General features: G+C 38.7%; 1 protein-coding gene across 1 annotated transcript in view; it reads right to left on the reverse strand.

The window, feature by feature from the left end:
- hmga2 (high mobility group AT-hook 2) overlaps positions 1 to 21,174 on the reverse strand; it is a 103,481-nt gene that overhangs the window by 45,785 nt on the left and 36,522 nt on the right. The window contains exon 3 of the mRNA XM_044344087.1: positions 16,994 to 17,044. Within this exon, the coding sequence (XP_044200022.1) occupies positions 16,994 to 17,044 (51 nt within the window). The remainder of the gene's footprint in view (positions 1 to 16,993; positions 17,045 to 21,174) is intronic.

Here is a 21,174-nt window from a genome sequence, read left to right on the forward strand (position 1 = left end):
TCAAAATTGAATTAGAGGACAAACCATTTGAGATGCACCATCTCGTTTTTGAGAGGGTCCTCAGGCACAAAACATAAAAGTTACAACATTTAAACAAACAAAATACATTGGTAATAATAATGATAATAAATTAAACAATACAATGACACAAAACAATCAACATAGTAACATGAACACGGACATAAATATAAGGGCTCTCCCACCAAACCCCACCTGCTACATCTGTTACACGAGTCATCTATACAAAGAATGAACAAGAAAAGAAAATAAATAGATCAAATAACATTATGTCAAAGTATTGAGTCTACTTATAAACTAAAATGAGGGTACATACAATCAAGAACAAGAACTAGGTTTAAAGTTAACAAGCAAAGAAGTCCTGAAGTCATGGGACAAAGTAGTCTGAGTGAATATGATGATCTGGATGTTTTAAGTATAAAGGAAAGTTTAAGTAAATGCACTTGAAAACCAAGAGCAACCAATGAAAATGTCTCATACATCAAAGTGGTAGCCAGTTCAATGTGTCGTACAACAAACAAGGATGCATGTGGTAAGGACACCTCAGGACAAATCTACAAGTATTATTGTAGATTACATTTAGAGGCTGAAGATGTGATTCACAGGTGTTCTGGTATATAATATCAACCTAATCAATAATGGGAAATAAAAGCTGTTGCATAATTCAGTTTCTTACTTGGAGAGTAAAACAATTAATTGACCAATATAGTATTCTAACTAGCATTTATTTTATTTCTAATAAAATCAATATGAGGCCTAAAAGACAATTCAGAATCAATCCAAAGTCATAAGTATTAAAATTTATCAACTTAAATAAGTGGATGGCATTGTTATTTTAACAACTTTGAATAAAAGAAAACTCTGATTGCAAAGAGCTTTAAATTTTAGTAATATTGGAGTCAGATGTGTATATAACTGTGTCATCTGCATATAACTGAACAAAACAATTAGAACACATTTTTGGAAGATCATTAATAAATATAGAGAAAAGTAAAGGTCTAAAGGTCTAAATAGATCCTTGTGGTACACCCTTTTCAACAGTTAAATAATCTAATTGATTGTGATGAAAAGAAACATACTGACAATGGTTATGGAGGTAAGAATTAAACCAAAATAATCTCTCCCTCTCCCCTAAAGATAACCTTTATCAGCATAAAATTAGCTGCAATATAAACTAAAAAACTGGGCACAGTTGAACCTCAGACCTACTGTCTATAATATTTGCAGGTGACTAACATAAATAATATAAATAATTTTTTTTTTAAAAAACCCTGCATTCTCTCTAATAGCCCACAGGGGATGATTCCAATGGCTCCTAAAAGAAGTCAAACTGTATGGAGGTCTATGAGAAAATGACCCTATTTCTCACTTGATTTATTATCTCGGTAAACAATTTCCTAGTGAGTTATGGTCTCAATCACTAGTTTCAAGTCTTCTTCAATACAGCATGATGTTCATTTTGTAAATTATGGTCATTACCACAGTGACAATGTTGGTTAGGTAATGTAACCATGGCGTAACCCCAGATTATCCGGTGTTTGCTTGTACTAAAAGACCCTCTAAGGAGTCAGATGTTCAGTTTTTCTAGTAAGTACATTTTGCTTTAATGGTTCAAAAGCCTGTTTTTCGCTAGCATTAGCGTTATCACAGTTAACCATAGACTCTACCATGTTACGCCATGCTGACCAAGCTAGCAGCTAGCATTTGGGTTAGCTCCACCCTCTTGTCCAAATATGGTCACTTCTGGCTCCAAAAATCCAAGATGGTGACGGGCAAAATGCCAAACTCAAAGCTTCAAAGTCCAGAAACCAACAGGTGACATCACAGTGGCTACGTCCATTATTTTCCAAACCCTGTCAGAGAGGAACTGGCCAACCAGTGGAGAGAGAAGCAAAGCACAAATAACCAAGAATCATATTTTCTCCTCTTTCTTGTCCTTTGTGTACAGATACTTATGATACAATTCCTTGGTATATGTTGGTACATAGATTAATAATCTTTGTGCTGTATTGTATTACTTGGGGTCCTCATTAAATTTCTTAAATAAATCCCAAGGATTATTTCGAAATAGACTTCCACTTCATTCCCTCAGCACTATTTACAAGAACACCATTGCTTAGGAAGTAGAAAATTCCATTGAACTACTTATTCAGTGCAATCTGCTAAATAAAAGACCCCAAAATACTGAGATGCCACTTCACTCAAGACTAAAATGTGGCAAAATATGGTAGGTAATTTGCAGTGGAACGTAATGAAAATTTGTGGAAACTAATGAAATCTGCACTAAGGAAGGTAATTAAAACTAGGAGACACTGACATGCTGATTTATAAAGGTTTAAAGAACAAAGTTATCCAAGAGCTAAGAGAAGCTAAATCTCGTTTTTATCTCAATATTTTGAATGAGGCAAAAGGCAACAGTAAATTGATCTGGAAAAACATCTCACAAGGAGGGACTCAAAATTTTTATAAGATTTTAAACTCAAAGTACAGGGAAAGTTAATTGAAAATCATCTTACTGTTGCTTCTGTCTTTAATATTGTTTTTCTTGAGTCTGTATATAAGTTAGGAAAAAAATTACGAAAAGGAAACTGGATATTGTTCCTATAAATGCTACAGGCCAGTTTTTCAAGCTGGTAGAGTCTAATGAGTTAAACAAAATCATCAGCTCCTTAAAAAGCTCCAAAAGTAGAGATGCTTTCCAATTTGACACCATTTGTTAAATCACACAAAGACATTTTAACTCCCGCTATTGCTCATTTAATTAACTTGTCTCATTTCCTGATGACTGGAAATGTGCCATTGTCACACCTATTTTTAAATCTGGAGACTGCCTTGAAGCCAGTAACTACAGACCATTTCTTAATACAAGCAATTTTGGTCTACATTGTATGCAATTTGGCTTTAGAGCAAATCATTCCACCAAAACTGCTACCTTGCACTTAATAGAGAAAATTAAATTAAGACTTGACAAAGGAGGAGTAGTTGGTGCTGTATTTTTAGATCTGCATAAAGCATTCCACACAGTCAATCATGATGTTTTACTATCGAAACTCTCTAAATTTAACTTCTCATCTAGAGCACTGGCATGGATGTCATATTTATCTAATAGGATACAATGTGTTAAAGTTGGTGACACACTGTCCAGTAACATGAAGTGCACAATGGGTGTTCCACAAGGGTCAGTTTTAGGTCCCCTATTATTTAGCCTATATATTAATGATCTCCCTCAACAGAGTCATGATGTAGGACTACAAATGTATGCAGGTGACACCATTGTGTGCACACATGTGAAAACAGCTGAGTTGGCTGCTGCTAAGCTAATTGCATTGGAAAGGATCACACATTGGCTTTATCAATCATGTCTGAGTCTAAATGTTATCAAGACAAAAGGTATGTTTTTCTCTAAAACTATGGTACAACCTCCTAACGCTGATATTTTCATCAAAGCTGAAAAAATTGACAGTTACTGATTTTAAATATCTTGGTGTGACACTTGATCCAAATTTGAACTTTAAGAAACATGTTAAAAAAACGGTTAAAACCATAAAGTACAACTTAGGAAACTTTAGACTTTTTTTGTGATTTTAGATATTAGAAACTGTCTCTCTTTGGATGCAGCCAAGATATTTATGCATGCTATGATTCTTTCCCATATGTCTTATTGCATCACATTTTGGGGGCAGGCTGGAGAAATAGCTATAAAACCTCTTGAGTCCTTCTACAAACAAACTCTAAAAACTCTGGACAAAAAGCCAATGCATTTCCATCACTGTAGGGTACTGGAGAAATACAATTTACTGAGCTTTGAGAATTTTAGATTATTCTCAAATTTGTGCCTAGTTTATAAAATTTTTAATGGTTTGGCCCTTCCTCCACTATGTGACTTTATGTACACTTGCTCAGTAAGTTCTATTATATCCTCCAGAATATCCTCTATACATGATTGTACAATACCATTTCGTTGCACTGCATTTGGACAGTCAGCTTTCTCTGTGAAAGCCACATCTCAGTGGAATGTCCTGCCAGATGAAGGTTGAAAAATCTGCTGAAGGCTGCTCAGCTCTGTGGCAATTGAGTCTGGATTTGATCTCATGGTCTTTTCAAATGATCTTGCTTTTGGTTTTTATGCTTGCATTGTTGAGTTCTGTTTGACATTGTGGGTGTATGTGATGTGCTATTGTGTGTAGCTTTGTATTTTGTATTATGTGTTCTGTGAATTTTTTGTTTATTTACATCTATTCCATGGAGTTACATGCCGTGTTTGCCTCTCAACACTTCCGGTTTACACACACGCATGGATGTAGCTGTAAAAAGATCGACTGGGGTACTTTAACTGGAGAATTCCTGTTCCTATTGAACCAAGATCTTAAGAATAAGGAGTTTTTCTTTCCTTATACCTATATAACCTTTGGGTTATCCATCAGAGGACACTGACAAGTTTATTTCTAAATTGTAAAATATTCTGCTTAGTGCATTTGTTACAATTCATTAAAAATTGAATATATCCTTATCAATGATGTATAATAAAAAAAATATTGGCCAATATATCCATTTTTGAAAGCTTTCTAACATTATTGTTGGGCTATAAAAGGAACTGCTAGGGTTGTGTCAGAGGATGATAATCAGCCCTCCAGCTCATTGAGGGTTTCCAAGTCAGACATGTAAGCAGGAGTCTGCTTAAAACCATTGCTCAAATCTTCAAATCTATTCTGAAATTCACAGGCAGTCCAGTGAAGCACAGCAGCGATACATAAGGATATGTATGATATATATTTCCTTCAGTGTGTTAATAGTCTGGCTGCAGAATTATGCATGACCTGCAGAGGAGACATATTCTCTCTGCAAGAGAGTTACAATAGTTGGATGAAACAAAGCAAGAAGGACCTTCTCTAAGTCTGCAGATGAAGGAATGTCTTCCTCTTAGCCCGAGAAAACACAACTGCCCCACTTTTGTTACTTGAGCAAAAATTGACAGGTCCGAACACACTATATATCACACCATATATGCGGTGTCTCCCACTTCAAGGGTCAGTTCACCCAAATCACAAAAATACAGAAGCTTTCTGTTCTGAGGCTTTTGGATTTTGGCTCTGCTACTACCACAATGCAAAGGAGATGAATGTAGTAATTAGTGCTCCTTAAAGAGGTGAAAAGTAACATTTCAAATAACTCAGCAGCAGCAATGTGCCTTTCCAGAAACATTGTCCTGGTTAATCTGAATAATTCTCAGGGCTAGGCTTGCCACAGTGGTCGATGTTCCCAGTGTTAAATGGTGATGGGACATACACCGATTACATTACTTGCCCACCGCCCATACCGTAGTTTTACTTTTTTCCATAGAAACAAACCCATTTATTTCATTTTCGCGTCTCAGCACCCACCTTCATCACATTAAAAAAAACCCTCCAATTTGTAAAGTACCATGCCTGTTATCTATACTTAGTCGGATGACGGACGCTACAATTATAAACTAACACTGTCTGCTCCAGGAGCGACTGCAGCAATAGCAGCAGCAGAGTCGCAGCAAAAACAAACAGAGTGAGACGTCTGTTGCTGCTGTAAACAAATGTAACGTTAGCTGTTAGCGAGCACCTGTTCTCATGCCTCCCCGGGTCTCGGTGCCTGTTTTCAGCAGCAACTCTCCTGCTCTCTGTTTGCTCAGCCTGCTGTCAGTGTGTCTCTCTCCGGACGGCAGGCAAGTTGCTCCTGCTCTGGTTCTAAGCGGCGGTCGTTCTCTGGGTCTTCCCCGTCTGTGTCCAACGCAGCCCAGCTGTACACGGAGGACAACCACCTGGCAGCAGTCTGAACCCCACTATCACTGAGTCTTAAATAAGTGGGAGATCTAAACCAAAAATCTAATGTCAAAGCTCAAAGTAAGCACTCTGCGGATGAGCGTCATTAACAAATGTCTTATTTTGTAAAATGTCCAGTGTTACTGGTAACACTGATGTTGTCACAAGTTTATTAGTTGGTGGGAAAATTTCCTCATCGTTGCATCCCTACTCAGGGCTCACATCAACATGTTGGGATGATTTTTTGGATCTTTTCAATAAGAAAAACTGTCCAGCCTGCTGGTGGGTTGGCAGCAAAAATCTGTGATGGATGGATCTGGTGCTCAGATTTAATATAAGATTGTTCAACGTGTTTGAGCCAGAAGGGGAATCATAAGAACTCTGAACTGGATTCATTTAATTGGAGGAAATTCATATACCACATTCACACAAACATGCAACTGCTAGATTGTGCAAAACATAAGTTTCTCCATTATTTTCAATAGAGAGAGCTCTCCTGATTAGCTGCCAAAGTTCAATTAACCTGAACATATACACTGACCTCAATGACACAAACTTCCTTTTTCATTCTAGCACTGACAGAACGCAGAAGTTTGGGAGAGGAAAGACGAGAGGTTAACTTTGTGCATTTCAACCTTTCACCTTTAACTACTGTAAAGGGATTAAAAAACAACTGACCTCTGCAATTATTACAAAACACAGGTTTCCAGATATTCAGATTCAGAAACTTTATTTATCCCAGAAGGGCAATTCAGTTTCAATTCAGATATGCCAATAAGCCATTACTGTGGTTTTTCTTTACCAATAACTTCAATTGGATATAGCAATATAAATGCAACTGTTGACTTTACCATTGTCCCTGTCGTTGCCATCGCAACAAGAAGGCCTTTCTTGGCAGAGGCCTGTCTATCCATCTCAGTACCTGCACACAGAAGACAGGAGTTGCAGCCAAACAGTGGAAGAGCAGGAAGACATACCGATGAGGGACTGACCCCGCATCATCTTGGTCTGACTAACTCTCACTGTTCCTGCCAGCTGTGTGGTGGTGGCACACTACACCAGCTGACTCACTTGTTGCTCATCAGAATTGTGGATTTGAAATGTTTCTATAGTGGACCCAAATCCTTACATTTCCCCGATAAAAGTACTATATATTGCAATACACACTGACGACCCATCAATGACATACATATACTAGCTTATATACTAGCTTATTCTGTATACATATACTGTGATTTTATTTGATTCAGTCACCTGTAGCATACTTCCTGATGGGCTCTGGATTTTTTTTTATTGTGGCACAGCCAATAGTATTATGAAGTGTATTATTTTTAAGTATTCACTTCTATTCACATGCATTTAAGTTGTGGATTTAAGGAGAAACTTGTGATGAATGAAGTTATACCAGTAAAAGTAGAAGTAGTTATACAGGGTGACCTGCCCAGTGTCTACCATGCCTCTCACTCAGTGTGTTCTGGGATACTGTCCACCCCTGTATGATATCATATATGCTGTCAGCAGTATGGATGACTGCTATGTATGGACTATGCTTCTGATTTTTTTGCATATGTTCTTTTATCTGAGCCCACAATGCAAATCAGTTTCTCTTTTTGATAATAAAATTCATCAACTCAGCGGTGCACAGAATAAGAGTGTATAGGTAATAGAGGGATGGATGAATATTTTAACTTCTGCATCAAACTTCTGCAAGCCATTTTTCATTTCCACGTTTCCACGCAAACACAAAAATGCACCTACTCTGAGGTGTATCATAGTCTAAAACCTCCACCAATCAGAATGTCATTCATTGGCTGACAAGGTTAACGGACACATGAAAGACTGATTCATATTTTTAGCTCTTAAAGCTAAAGCTAAAGCTTAAGCTTATACTACACCACCACACCACCCAAACCTTTAGCTAATTTTAGAATCTTCTTCTTAGAATGACTATAGTGGCATGGCACTCACATGAGCCACAGACAAGACCAGTCAAGCCACCGCATCCATCTGATAATAATTCACATACATTTATCTAGCTGTTACTGTGGGTTCATAGAAACCAGAGAGACAAGAAATCAAACACAGCTGGCAAAGTCACTTAGGATGGTTAAACTAGGAAAATGTCCATCAACTAAGGCTAAATCCACATCCACACTAATGCAGAGATGCTGGGTTGTGTCAAGCTTGTCACATTGTCTTCTTAATGCTCACCATTCATACAGAAAAGCCTTAGCACAAGAAATACTCTCTCTTCAAATTCATTTTTTGGGTTACCTATGTAGACGTGTTGAATAAATATAATTTGTCACAATGTTAAGCAAACATTAAAAAAAGGTTCAGTAGAGAAAGCAAAGACCAAAACTTGCAGCTGCTAGAACAGAGAAAATCAAAAATGGAGTAAACAAGTTAGGTCAGCTGCTAGATAATGATCAGGCACCATCATATCTTAAAGAGCTCATAGTACCCTATTACCCCAATAGAACACTGCGCTCCCAGAATGTAGGCTTGCTGGTGGTTCCTACAGTCTCCAAAAGTAGAATGGGAGGCAGAGCCTTCAGCTATCAGGCTCCTCTCTTGTGAAACCATCTTCCAGATGCGGTCCAGGGGGCAGACACCCTCTCCATGTTTAAGAGTAGGCTTAAAACTTTCCTTTTTGATAAAGCTTTTAGTTAGGGCCGACCCAGCTCGCCTTGGACAAGCCCTTAGTTATGCTGCTATAGGCCTAGACTGCTGGGGGACTTCCATTGATGCACTGAGCTCCTCTCTCTTCCTCTCCATCTGTATGTATTCATTTACCATTACTGCATGCTACTAACTTGACTACTACTTTGTGCTTCCTCATCCGCAGGAAACCCCATGGACCGCACTGCCGTGGGGATGTCCTTCTCCTGCTGTTGCTGCTGTTTGTTGCTAGTCATGTATCTATTGTTATTATTGCTGTTGTTGTTCTGCTTCTCTGTTTCTTCCCCCCCCCTTCTCTCTCAACCCAACTGGTCAAAGCAGATGGCCACCCATCTAGAGCCGGGTTCTGCTTGAGGTTTCTTCCCGTTAAAGGAGAGTTTTGCCTTACCGCTCTCGCCAAGTGCTTGCTCATGGGGGAATTGTTGGGTCTCTGTAAATTAAAGTTAAATTGAATTGAATTGAATTGAATAGATACTGCATGGCAAATAGTAGTGACAATTACCAACAAGCTCCACTTATTAACAGTCACAACCCGACAGATATGGGATGTCTGCTGTCTGTCTCAATATCAGCTTGGTCTGAATTTGGCCAGGAACACCTGCTTTCACACACGAGTACAGGTATGTCTGCTAGATACTGACATCTTTTTTTTACTTCTCCCTCTCTGGGTTAGGGTTAACTTTCAAGATTTTGTTAGTTGGGTTCCTATGATGTTTTGGGTGATACAAACAGGAAGTTGCCATGGAGACAGTAGGCTACACTTGAAACAGTTTTGTAAATACATATCTATTTTAAGCGTATATGTAGTAGGGGTTGCACAGACTAGACAACTAGTCAAGTTGTTGACTTTACTCCTCTGAGATGACGCTTTAAGCTAGACGTCGACTAGTCGCTGATCAGATGATTATGACATTAACAACATGGACGCCTCAGAGAAGACAACAGGTGAGGAACCTGGTGGCAGGTCATCACAGCAAACCAGTAGCGGTACATCAAGTTTGTGGAAATACATCACTAAAGATGAAATCTGTACTACTGTCACTTGCAAAGGCATCCACTAATGCTAGCTGGTGAGGAACAATTCAAATCCTCTCAACAGCAGTCAATTAGCGACTTCACCAAACACCCTGCCGTATCAGAAAAAAGACAGCTGCAAATCACCAATTTGCCAGTGAATTTCATTGTCAAAGATATTCGACCTTTAGCTGCAGTACATGGAGAAGGCTTCAGACACCTACTATTTTTTTTAACCTGGGTCCGATGGAATTCCACAGTCGTCATGCTCCAGCAGCTGTTCGAGCAAAGGATCACAGTGTAATCCATGCTCACGGATGAAACAGTCACCAAACCAAGTGTCTAGAAGTCACTCGCTATGAGAGCATCACAGTGGGAGCTGGTGGAACAGCTGATTCCAGTGCTGCAACCTTTGGCTAAGGCTACCGAAGGAATGTGTGGTGAGTTACACGTGGGGTTGTCTTTCATCTATCCAGTGATTTTCAACATGATCAGCACCACTCTTTGTGTTGAAGCATCTGACCTGGCAGCTGTACACAACTTCAAGAACACTGTTCGACAGCAGTTGGAAAAATGGTTCAAATTGGTGTCTGATGATCTGACAGAATCCATCCCCATCATAGTCTGTATGCTAGATCCCTGGTTCAAGCATCTTCAGTTCATCCCAGAGAGTAAAAGAGAGGCCGCCCAGAGCCACCTTAGCAGCCTGCTACAAGATGAGGGAGAGCCGCTCGCAGCAACAGGTGGGTCTGCTAGTCAGCCAGCTTAATTGATATAAAATGATATTCTTTTGCTTTAATAATAATAATAATAATAATAATAATAAAGAACTTTATTTATAGGCTAGAGCACTTTTCCACACACACCTTATAAAGTGCTTCACACAAGCAAACAACTTAGTTATAACATGCGTGGCTATATGGTAAACCATTAATTTTCATCCTAGGTGAGGGTGTCCAAAGCAAGGATGTGGCTGATAACGAAGGTGAGCCAGTTACTGGGAAAAAAAACCAGGCAGGAGCACGATTTTGAGCAACTTTTTGAGCCACACTATCAAAGCGGGAGGAAAGCGGGAAATTATTCCCGCAGCCAAAGAAATCCGTGATTATTTCATAACACTGCTCATTCGCACCATGGAGAACCCGCTGTAGTGGTGGGCCCACAACCAGAACAGATTTCCCTGTTTGGCCAAGCTATTCAAAAGATACTTGGCTGTTCCAGCCACCAGCACCCCAAGCGAGAGAATTTTTTCTATGGCTGGAAATACCATCATGCGACAGCGGGTGAGCCTTCATCCAGCCCACGTTGATGCTCTTCTCTTCTTGCACGCAAATCTGGATCAAAAAGCAAAAACTGACTGAGCAGGGCTATGACAGTGAGTAGGCTTATAGGCTAGATCTTGCCTGAGTTTTGTTTTCCTCAAGTGTTTTTCCCGACATTTCAATTTTTCTTTTTTTGCACTTAAATGGGAGTTGTAGCGCATTTAAGTTATTGTTGCATACATTGTTGCAGCTGAATTGCAATCTGTTGTTGCTTCTACTTGTTTGTTTCGTGTAAATAACGTGTATGAGCTGTCTGTTAGCATATGCATTAAGTTTTGATAATACAGATTGTCACTTGTTGCAAAGCAGTCCCTTCTCCTGTGGTTTTATTCATGACGTCATCAGTGATTAGTCAAGATCAGCTCGACTTTCATCACATAACTGTCGACTTTAAAAAATCTGAAGTTGTGCAACCCCTTATATGTAATTCCTGATTGCACTGTACCATGGATGTTACTTGTGATAGTAAAATATGATGTTCATGAGGCAAGAACTACAGTTTAAGGGAAAATTGGAGTTTTGACTCTAAAATAAGGGCTACAGAGTTTGACACATAAGTGTCAAAGGAGGACCATGGCAGTGTTTTCTTTTTTGCTGTCTTTTTAATTTACTGGTTATTATTGCTGTTAGAAAAAGCCTTTCAGAAATCTGAAAACTACGTCCTGCTGTAAGACATAGTAAATGAGCTAAATAATAGCTAAAAACTAGTATGGTCATTTTTTTAAAAAATGTCAGTAATTTTGTGATGTAAAACTGAAATAAGAGTGACTAAAAGCAGCATTGCTCTTTGAAACTTACATTGAATTTCTAATTTGTGTAGAAAACGGACAAGCATGAGGCATGCAAGTGAATGTTACTGCTGCATTGTTCCTGAATCATTTAGTGGTAAGATGTGGTTCAGCTAAAGAATAAGAAAAGCAGCTAAATAGACTAATTATCCTGTTGACTGGTCGTTGTGCAAGTTAAACATTTTCTTGTCTACTGACTGCAGATATAGCAGAAAGCAGCTGTAAGGCAGCACCTTTAATTGTCATGTGCGTGCCAGTGTATGCCCTGGAGCACACAGAAAGGTACACTATCTACAGTTTACAACAGACACGTTTGCAGTGCGTCATGTCTGTAGTTCTGCCGATGGTTGACATAGAGTGTGTACCTGGGACATGCAGGCACCAGTAGGCAGCACTACAAAGAAAGCACAGCAGTAAACCTAAACTGTTTTATCAGTTCAGTCCAAGGGTTCCATGGCTGCCTGCAGCTGGTGTGACTCTGACAGAACAGCTGTCAGGCTGCATCACTAAACTTCCTCTCTTTGCCACCAATCGTACTGAAATTCACAAAGCTAAACGCACCAGTATTTTTGCATGGTTATACTTTTTTCTACCAGTTCACATTCAATAAAATTAAATTCCATTCTTTCAGGTAGCCACTGATCTCCATTCATTTTTAGTCCACTATGAAATCCACTATGACAGCCAACTTAAAGGGTGCTCGAGAAAGTTAAACCCTCACAGTAAACATCATGTCTTTTTTTGGTCATCATCAGTGTTAAACAGAACAAATGAACTAACATTTCTGTTATTACATTGGATGAAAAATAATAGTCAAAAGAATCAAATCACAAAAGATCTATCATTAATTTCTTAAGAAACATGATACTTGGCAGTGGCAAAACTTAGCAGCATACTTAGCAGCAAGTCAAAATAAAAGAACAACAAATGTATAAATTACAAATACTGTACATTAAAAATTATATAGTGCAATGCATTCAGTTCCTTATTTATCTTATACTGGCCTTTTATGCAGCCCCTCAATGTACACAGTTTCTCTTACACTCCGTTTTAGCTCCTGTCTCTTTAAGGCCCCCCTCCCGATGAGCCCACTCTGTTCTGATTGTTCAGCTTTACATATCAGAGTTGTGTAACTTTACTGTTATTGCAAACCAAACATTTCCTGCTTTAGTGCTTCAAATAAAAAGCTTTTGAATGAATAGCTAACAGGAGACTTTTATTGTGAAGAAATTACAGGAAGTAAAAACGTGTTCCTCACTGAATTAGCGGAGCTCCATTAGCGGCACTAAAAACCGGTCGAAACAACAACATATGGAGCTATTCGGAGCTATTTGTTCAGTGGATCAGTTAGAAATAATGCAGGGAGGAATAGTACAAGCAGAAACAGCCACAGTGAGATGTGTTATGAAGAGCTGCAGACAACCTCGACACCTCCAACAGGTAAACTATTTATTTTACTTTGCTGAGCTGTGTAATGGCATTGTGGCTACTCCCTGAGCGGAGCAGCGAACTCACGTGCTGAGCACATAGCAGATGTCGATATAAAAAAATCTGTCACAAACTGTTGTCAGCTCAGGCTGAAAGTAGAAAAAACAGTTGGAAACCGAGCATTCAGAGCAGTCTGAAGCTGCTGCTTTTTGATCACAGGGATTACTGCTACATACGTTTACCTTGTTATTTGACACGTCGGCCACTTTAAACATTGTGACATTATAAATATGTCTGAAAATTAGGAAAAGCATAAAACTTCCCCTTTAACAAATAAACAACATATTTGGTGTTGCATGGAATCCTGCCTTTAACCTTGATCTCCACACCAGACTTCGGGTGGGTGAAATGATTACCCTTAATCATGGCATAACAATGTACACAATTATAACATGGAAAGTTCCTTCTGGGAACATGAGACAAAAAATGCATGTGACTCCTAGATAAATCAGTCTTCACCAAGAGATCACGTAACTTAGAAGACCTCTTGTAAAAATACCTAGAACTTGGAACTTGGAATGCACCCGCAACATGGGGGTCGCTCTCCAAAATATGCCAGTGATTGCTCACTACTTTTTGGAGTGACTTGCAAATGGAACTGAACATAGAAACTAGTGCCAAGCCCCAAGAAGGGGTCCCTCGAGGGCTTGGTTTAAGTCACTCAGATCGCTGAATAAGGCGTACCCTCTTAAGATGCTCATCCAATAATGTATCCCTATAGCCCCTACACTTAAAATTATTACACAAAACTTTGGCTTGTGACTCGAAAGAATCCTCCAAATTACAGATGTGTCTGATCCTCAATAATTGACTATAAGGTAAACTTCTTTTTAATGATGGTGAGAGAAAACTCCTGAAATGTAAAAAAGTGTTTCTATCTGTTTTCTTTTTATATACTTCAGTGTGTATGGAGGTTCCCACTTTTTTCACCAAAACATCCAAAAAAGATATACATTCAAGATCAAAACACAATGTAAAATTAATGGATTCCTCCCTTGAATTCACATATGCATGGAATTCTTTCAAGTCATTGGCACTACCACTCCAAATGAAAAATAAATCATCTATATACCTCCGATAATATTTACTAAACTTAGAATAAGGATTATACTTATAAATGAAATCTAACTCAAATTTCCCCATAAACAGATTTGCATAATTCGGAGCCACCAGTGAGCCCATGGCTGAGCCCCAATTTTGAAGATAATATGGGTCCTGAAACTTAAAATATTTTTTTGTCAAAACTTCCTTAGTTAAAGATAACAAAAACTCTGTAGAGGGGTTCAATTTAGTTCTGAGATTCAAAAAGTACCTCAGAGCCTCCAGACCATCTTTGTGAGGTATACTGGGATGCAAACTATAGAGACATCCATAGTGCTTAAAAAATCATTAGAGTCCACATTACAGTCCATCACCTTATTCAAAAAGTCTGTAGTATCTTTAAGATACGAGGGCAATGCATATACCAAGTCTTTAATGTGAGCATCGACATACTGAGAAAGTGGCTTTGTAAGAGATCCTATACCAGATACAATTTGTTGACCAGGAGGATGTAACAAGTCTTTATGAATTTTAGGAAGTGTATATAAATTGTCGTATTGGATTATCTTGAACCATATATTTGTACTCCTCCTCACAGATTTGCCCCTCCCGTAGAGCTTGTTTCAAGACACTCTTAATTTCAGCACCAAACTTTGAAGTGGTATCTGTATGAAGAAGGATGTATACATCTCTATCACTTAATTGTCTTTCCAGTGCTTGCTTAACGGACCGCCGAGTCCACTTTTCCTGCTTTACTCTGAGGAGTATTTAAAGTTTGCTGCCTGTTTAGTTGTGTTCACCGTGCTAGACTGTTTTGTGTTTGTCCCGCTCAGGACTACTGCTGTGTTTATGCCACTGTGAGTGAGAAAGTAAGTTGCTTTGTCGATCAGAAACCAGACGTCGTGCATAACAGACTGCCGCCCATATGCGCATTCTCTGTGGACAAAGGAACTTTTGCTCTCACGATCGCTTTCTCTCCTTCCTCTCTCTCTCTTTCGACTAACACATACACGCACGCACGCACACACACATACACACATACACACATCATCTTTTTACACATCTGATGGTCAGATAGCGTTAGATACAGCGCTGCTCTACCTTTCCTTATTCGCCATCAGACACGTCTGTTTTTCACGGAATTGGGTGAGTGCAAGACGCCGACTACCAGGTGCGCCATCTTGCTATTGTCTAACCAAGACACCGCCATACTTCCGCCATTCGGAGCTTAAATTCAACCTTTCTTCGTTCACCCTTGAATGTTGATATCTCTCAGATATTAACATTCTAGGTGAACTCTTTTATGAGACTACCTTGTTTGATTATTGGTCCCAGTTTCTGGGTGGTGCCCCGTATTTGTTAATTCATATTGATAATTCTATTAATTGTTATAATTAGTTAATTATCATTGATAATTGATCATTATTGCATATTCATCATTCCACCACATATAATCAACTGCGAATTATTGATTGATATTAATAATCTCTTGATTTCATAATTCATAATTGTCTATGATAATTATGAAGTATTACTAATAACCAAACACACTCCTGCCCGTCCCAACATAGTTCTCTGTGATGTGGCACATGAATAAGATTTGTTCCTTTGTTTGTTTTTTGTTTGTCTTCTTATGAACTGGACAGAAATTTATAATGCAAACTAGTTGATTTGCCTGGTCTTTTAAGTCCCAAACATACCCACTGAATGCAACGTTGATATCTGTGAGTTACTCCAGGGACGTAAGATTGACAAAACCTGCAGTGTCATTCTTGTAGCTGTGGCATGTTGTTGTTGAAAGAGGCCAAAAAGGCAGAGGATGCAATGTACACGCATGTGAACAGAACAGTTTACTTGCTGTAGGTATTCGTCACAGATTTTAAAGCCACAGCATGTGGCTCACACCAGTAAACCAGCAGAGTGTTGACAGTGGAGAATATAGTAAATATAATTCCTGGAACACACCATTTCTTCCAGAAAATGAAAGTAAATATAAAACACACACGTTACAACTCTCTAAGACTTTCACTTCTTTTTTCCCCCTTTGACACATAAAAATGCAGACTTGATATATGCTGAAGGGAGTTCATGTTCCCTGCATCTCTCCTCACCCTTTCTGGTGGCATTTCTAACCACCAGCTGCTTTTCCCTGCACTATCAATCAGACCTGTTACTTTGGGGCTGATAACCACTGAGGCTTTCAACTGGCAATTATTTAAGTATTCCTATGGTCCAAGTGAAGAGTAAATATTTTCTTTGATTGATAACACAAACATTTAGGAGATCTCCCTGAACACACACATGCCAGAAACAACCATAGAGGAAAATCTGAATGTATTCAGGCCACATAATAAAAGTTAATAATGAAAGAAGACCACAAAATGTTTAGACAGTCAATCTCAACATGCACTAACCTGTTAAACGACACTGGCACACCCATGGGACACTTTAGCCTCTGTAACTTTTGTTCAGGATCATCTATACTCATTCTAACTTTTTGGTAGTAAAATTTAAAGAGTTGCCTTTCAAAAGAAACCATGATTATGAACAGTAACTTTTTTATTTTTGGTATATTATTTTCAGGCTCGTGCACAAAAATAGAGGTGCCTGGTAAGAATTAAAACCAGACAACAAACCTACTAAGGGAAAGTCTGTAATCATAAAATCACTTGCTGAAGTGTTTCTTTTTCTCTGACAGGCTTTCCCATCTATGTCCTGCCACAGATTTCATCAACTTGCACAACTTCTTAATCCCCTCCATGTCCCTCTAGTGTTGTGTGTGTGCAAAGTGCGTTCCAGTATCCACCATGTCAGCAGAAGACACAGGCTAAGAGAACCACTGACTCACCCATTTCCTTGGTCGCCCCCTGGGTCTTTTCTCCCCAGTTGCCTCAGCTTTCTGTGAACACAGAAAATAGGAGCAATATAATCAGTCTTTATCCTGACCATTGACTGTATATAAATATGGACGCATGACAGCTCCCCAAAAGTGAAACAAAAACATCTCGATCACCCCCTGGTGTCTGGCTGCTGTATGGGTCATAAATCCCACTCCCTCCATGTGAGTGGGTGGAACATGAACCAAACTAAAAAATCAAAGTACACATCAAATAAATTTTTCCAAAAGATGGTTTCTGTCATCACACTGATGTTTGTCCAAATGCTCATTTTTCTAATAAGTTTTTTTTTTTAATAAGCTATTTGACGATATATAAAGGGGATGTGAAATCATGATTGACAGCTGCTCACAAACCTCTGTCAGGCAGCAGGATGGCAAAGGGAGCTTGTCCCACAGGCCATCATCCCACCACCCAACTCTGCTGCACAGACTCTTGCTCCAAATTACGTCATAAAAGCAAGATGGCAGCTCCCGGAAATGAGATATTTTGGCTTCACTTTTGCATAGCAGCAGGAAGTGGAGACACGCTGTCCATCTTTAAATACAGTCAATGATCCTGACTAACACCTCATGATATATATGATATGAAAGTTTTATGTAAAACACCTGATGAGGCAAAATGACAAAAATAACAAGATGTTAGGTGTTTAAGATGTGTAGACATCTGTGATCTGCAGACATATTTAGATCTGTTTGAATCATCTGGAGACATATTAAGAAAACTAGATACCGTGTTCCAAGATGGTGCCCTATTCATTCCAATGAAAGCTGATTAGTGGGCACACAGGTCAAAAAGTTTTTTAGGCTGTCTTTCAGGCTGTCTTGTTTTGGCCAAAATGGCCAAATATAATTTTTTAAAAATAATTTTCAAGTTTTATGTTTTAGTTAACCCTTGTGCCTTGTGCCTCACTAGCCTTTAACATTTTATTTTTTCAATCATTTTGGCTGTGATTATGCTGAAATCCAACCACATATATATACCACTATATTAATCATCTATAATATACTGTTTAGAAACAATACTAACTTTCAGCATGTTAGGGCCCTTTTAAGTCCCTCTGAAACCCATTAACACCACATTTTTGATCCTGTGGTTGCTGCTGCATAAAGACTTTCAAACTAAAGTCCTGGCTTCAAAATTTTAGTTTTTACTATTCTCCAACTGGTTGAGCCATTTTCTCTTTTTTAACCCTTTGTGCATGGGCAAATGCATGCTATTTTCCTGGTTTTCGCTCAAATTCTTGTGGAAAAAAAATGTCCCCAATGTAAACCCATACAAACTGTATTTTTTGATCCCATAGCCACAATATTGTATAAGCATGCATTCTATTTTATTAGGCTTTCAAACTGAAGCCCTGGCTTCAAAACTGTAGTTTTTACTATTTTCCAGCTGATTGAGCAATTATCTCCTGTTTGCCCTGAAGAATAAATACATTAGAATTTCTCTCCAATAGGGGCTATGCCGGTGGCATTTCATGCATTATCAAGTTCTGAAGGACACTGTAACAAACTTATCCATCTAAAAATGGTTTGTTTGTATTGATATGGATGTCAAAGGGTGGTGTATGTTTGTGTATGGAAATCTTTTGTGTGTTTGTGTGTGTGTGTGTGTGTGTGTGTAGCTAAAATTTATATGGGCTGCAGGTCACATCACTCCTTTCTCCCTCTCTCTCTCGCAAACACACACATACACACATGCACGCACACGCACACACATGCACATGCACGTGCAGGCCCTCTGACTCTAAGATATAGGATATTATACCTGATACAGATGCCTACATGAGTTACAGTACAGTATATGCAATCGAGCTTTGAAGGTATGTGTGTGTGTGTGTGTGTGTGTGTGTGTGTGTGTGTGTGTGTGTGAAACAAGAGGGCAAGTGATTCCCATGGCATGTTTTTCATTTGCTCTGATTCATGTGTCTTTTCAATACTGATTCATATGTTTTTGAAATACAGAGATAAAAGTAAGTTCAAAGCTCCCCAATTACATAGATGCCCACAGATACACTTATACATGCACTCCTTCCAGACATAGAAACCTGCAGCACTGCAAAGGTGCAGTGGGGCAAAAACCAAACAAGGCACCCTAAACCATTAGTTTGTTTATGTAGCTGCAGTCGTAGCTAAACTGACAAATACAGCCAGCTCTCGAGCTATGCATTTCTTACCTGTGACACACACACACCTATGCACACATGTAGACAGACACACACTCACTCACACACTCATTCATTTCTGTTCTGACTTTTTGAATGTTAAATGTTGAATTTGTTAAATTTTGTTCGAAGTGATGTTGTATTTATGCTATATTTCTAGAGCAAAATATGGTAATATGCTATTAGAAAACAAAAACTTTGAAGGGTTATAGGGCACTTTACATATGCTATAAGTTAACAGGTCAGATCCTATACCTTAATCTTATACTGCACAAAAAATAACTATGCATAAATTTCATTGTTGGACTAAAGGAACATAAATCTTACTCAGGTTGACATTGAGTAGAAAATGTTTATATTTGAGACCTATAAAAGTGTCTACAGGCAAATGGAAAGAGTAACTCAAAACATCAATCTAGAATCAAATCTATGAATGTATTGAATTGAGAACTGATTTTGAATCGCAAATCGAATCGATTTTGAATCGCAAATCGTTTTGAATCCTGAAATATCAAAAGGACTATACATCCTTTTTAAGTGAAGTTATCAACAAAGGATACACTGAGATTGTGCCACCACATCAGTTATAGCATAATGACAGCAAGTTGTGGTTCCTCCTTCATCATGGTGTATACCATCCCCAAAAGAAATCTTTGAGTAATTTTTGACTGTGGAGCAGATTTTCAAGGTGTGTTGCTTAACAGCCAACTTCTGCAAGGTCCAGATCTCACCAACACTCTGCTTGGAGTTCTTTTACGATTCAAAGAAGAACGTGTGGCCTTAATGGCGGATATAGTGCTGTTCCACCAGGTCAGAGTGTCAGAGAAGAAGATAGATTTTCTCAGGTATTTGTGGTGGTCTAAAGGAGACTGGACTAAAGATCCAGTAGAATATCGGATGCTAGTACATCTTTTTGGTCCATCTCATCACCCAGTTGTGCTAATTATGCACTAAGGAAAACAGTTGAGGATAAAAAAGGATTTCATCCCACCAATAATGCATGATACCATCCAACATAATTTTTATGTGGATGACTGTTTGAAATCACTGCCATCAGAGGAAGAGGCAGTGTAAATGATACAAGACCTGACTGCTGACAGCCAAAAAATGCAGAATTGCATCATTTTTCAGATGCCAGTCAATATGGTTACAGTACTGTAGCTTACCTTAGACTGACTTTCGAAATAGGAGTACAAGTCTCATTTATGCTGGGGAAGTCAAGAGTTGCTCCAATGAAATAGACTACCATTCCAAGACTTGAACTCACTGCCGCTGTGCTGGCAGTTTGTGTTGATAAAATGCTGAGGAAGGACCTTTAATTTCAGTTGAAGAAATCCGTTTTCTAGACGGACAGCATGACAGCACTTAAGTACATCATGAGTGAAACCACAAGGTTTCACACCTTTGTGGCAAATCGAGTGGCTATCATGAGAGAAATGATAGACCTCTCACAGTGGAGATATCTCAATTCAAAGAACAACCCTGCTGATGATGCTTCCCAAGGATTATCTTCAGACCGCTTTCTGACTTGCAAGGGATGGATCAAGGGTCTAGACTTTCTTTTAAAAGCAGAAGAGGAATGGCCAAAGTTCATCTTGGATCACAACCCACTTTCCAGCAATGACCCAGATGTCAAAAAGGATGTTGCTGTGAATGCCATTACTGTAAATGATTCAAACAATGCAACACAACAATTACTGAGTTACTTTTCAGATTGGAATAGACTAAGAATCTCAGTAGCTTGGTTTCTCAGGCTCAAAGATACTCTTCTAAAGCTTGCAAAACACAACAGTGGAAGTTTCAAACCTGGAAAAGGGGAAACCTGTGAAAGGTAACAGTGATATTTCCAAATTGGACCTAGTGTTAGATGGCATGTTGAAAGTAGGAGGCAGACTCAGTAAAGCAACCATGCCTGAGGAGGTTAAACACTATGATTCTATCAAAAGATCAACTTGTTTCCAAACTCAT

This window comes from Thunnus albacares, chromosome 23 (genome assembly GCF_914725855.1).
Source record: "Thunnus albacares chromosome 23, fThuAlb1.1, whole genome shotgun sequence".
Classification (NCBI taxonomy): Eukaryota; Metazoa; Chordata; class Actinopteri; order Scombriformes; family Scombridae; genus Thunnus; species Thunnus albacares.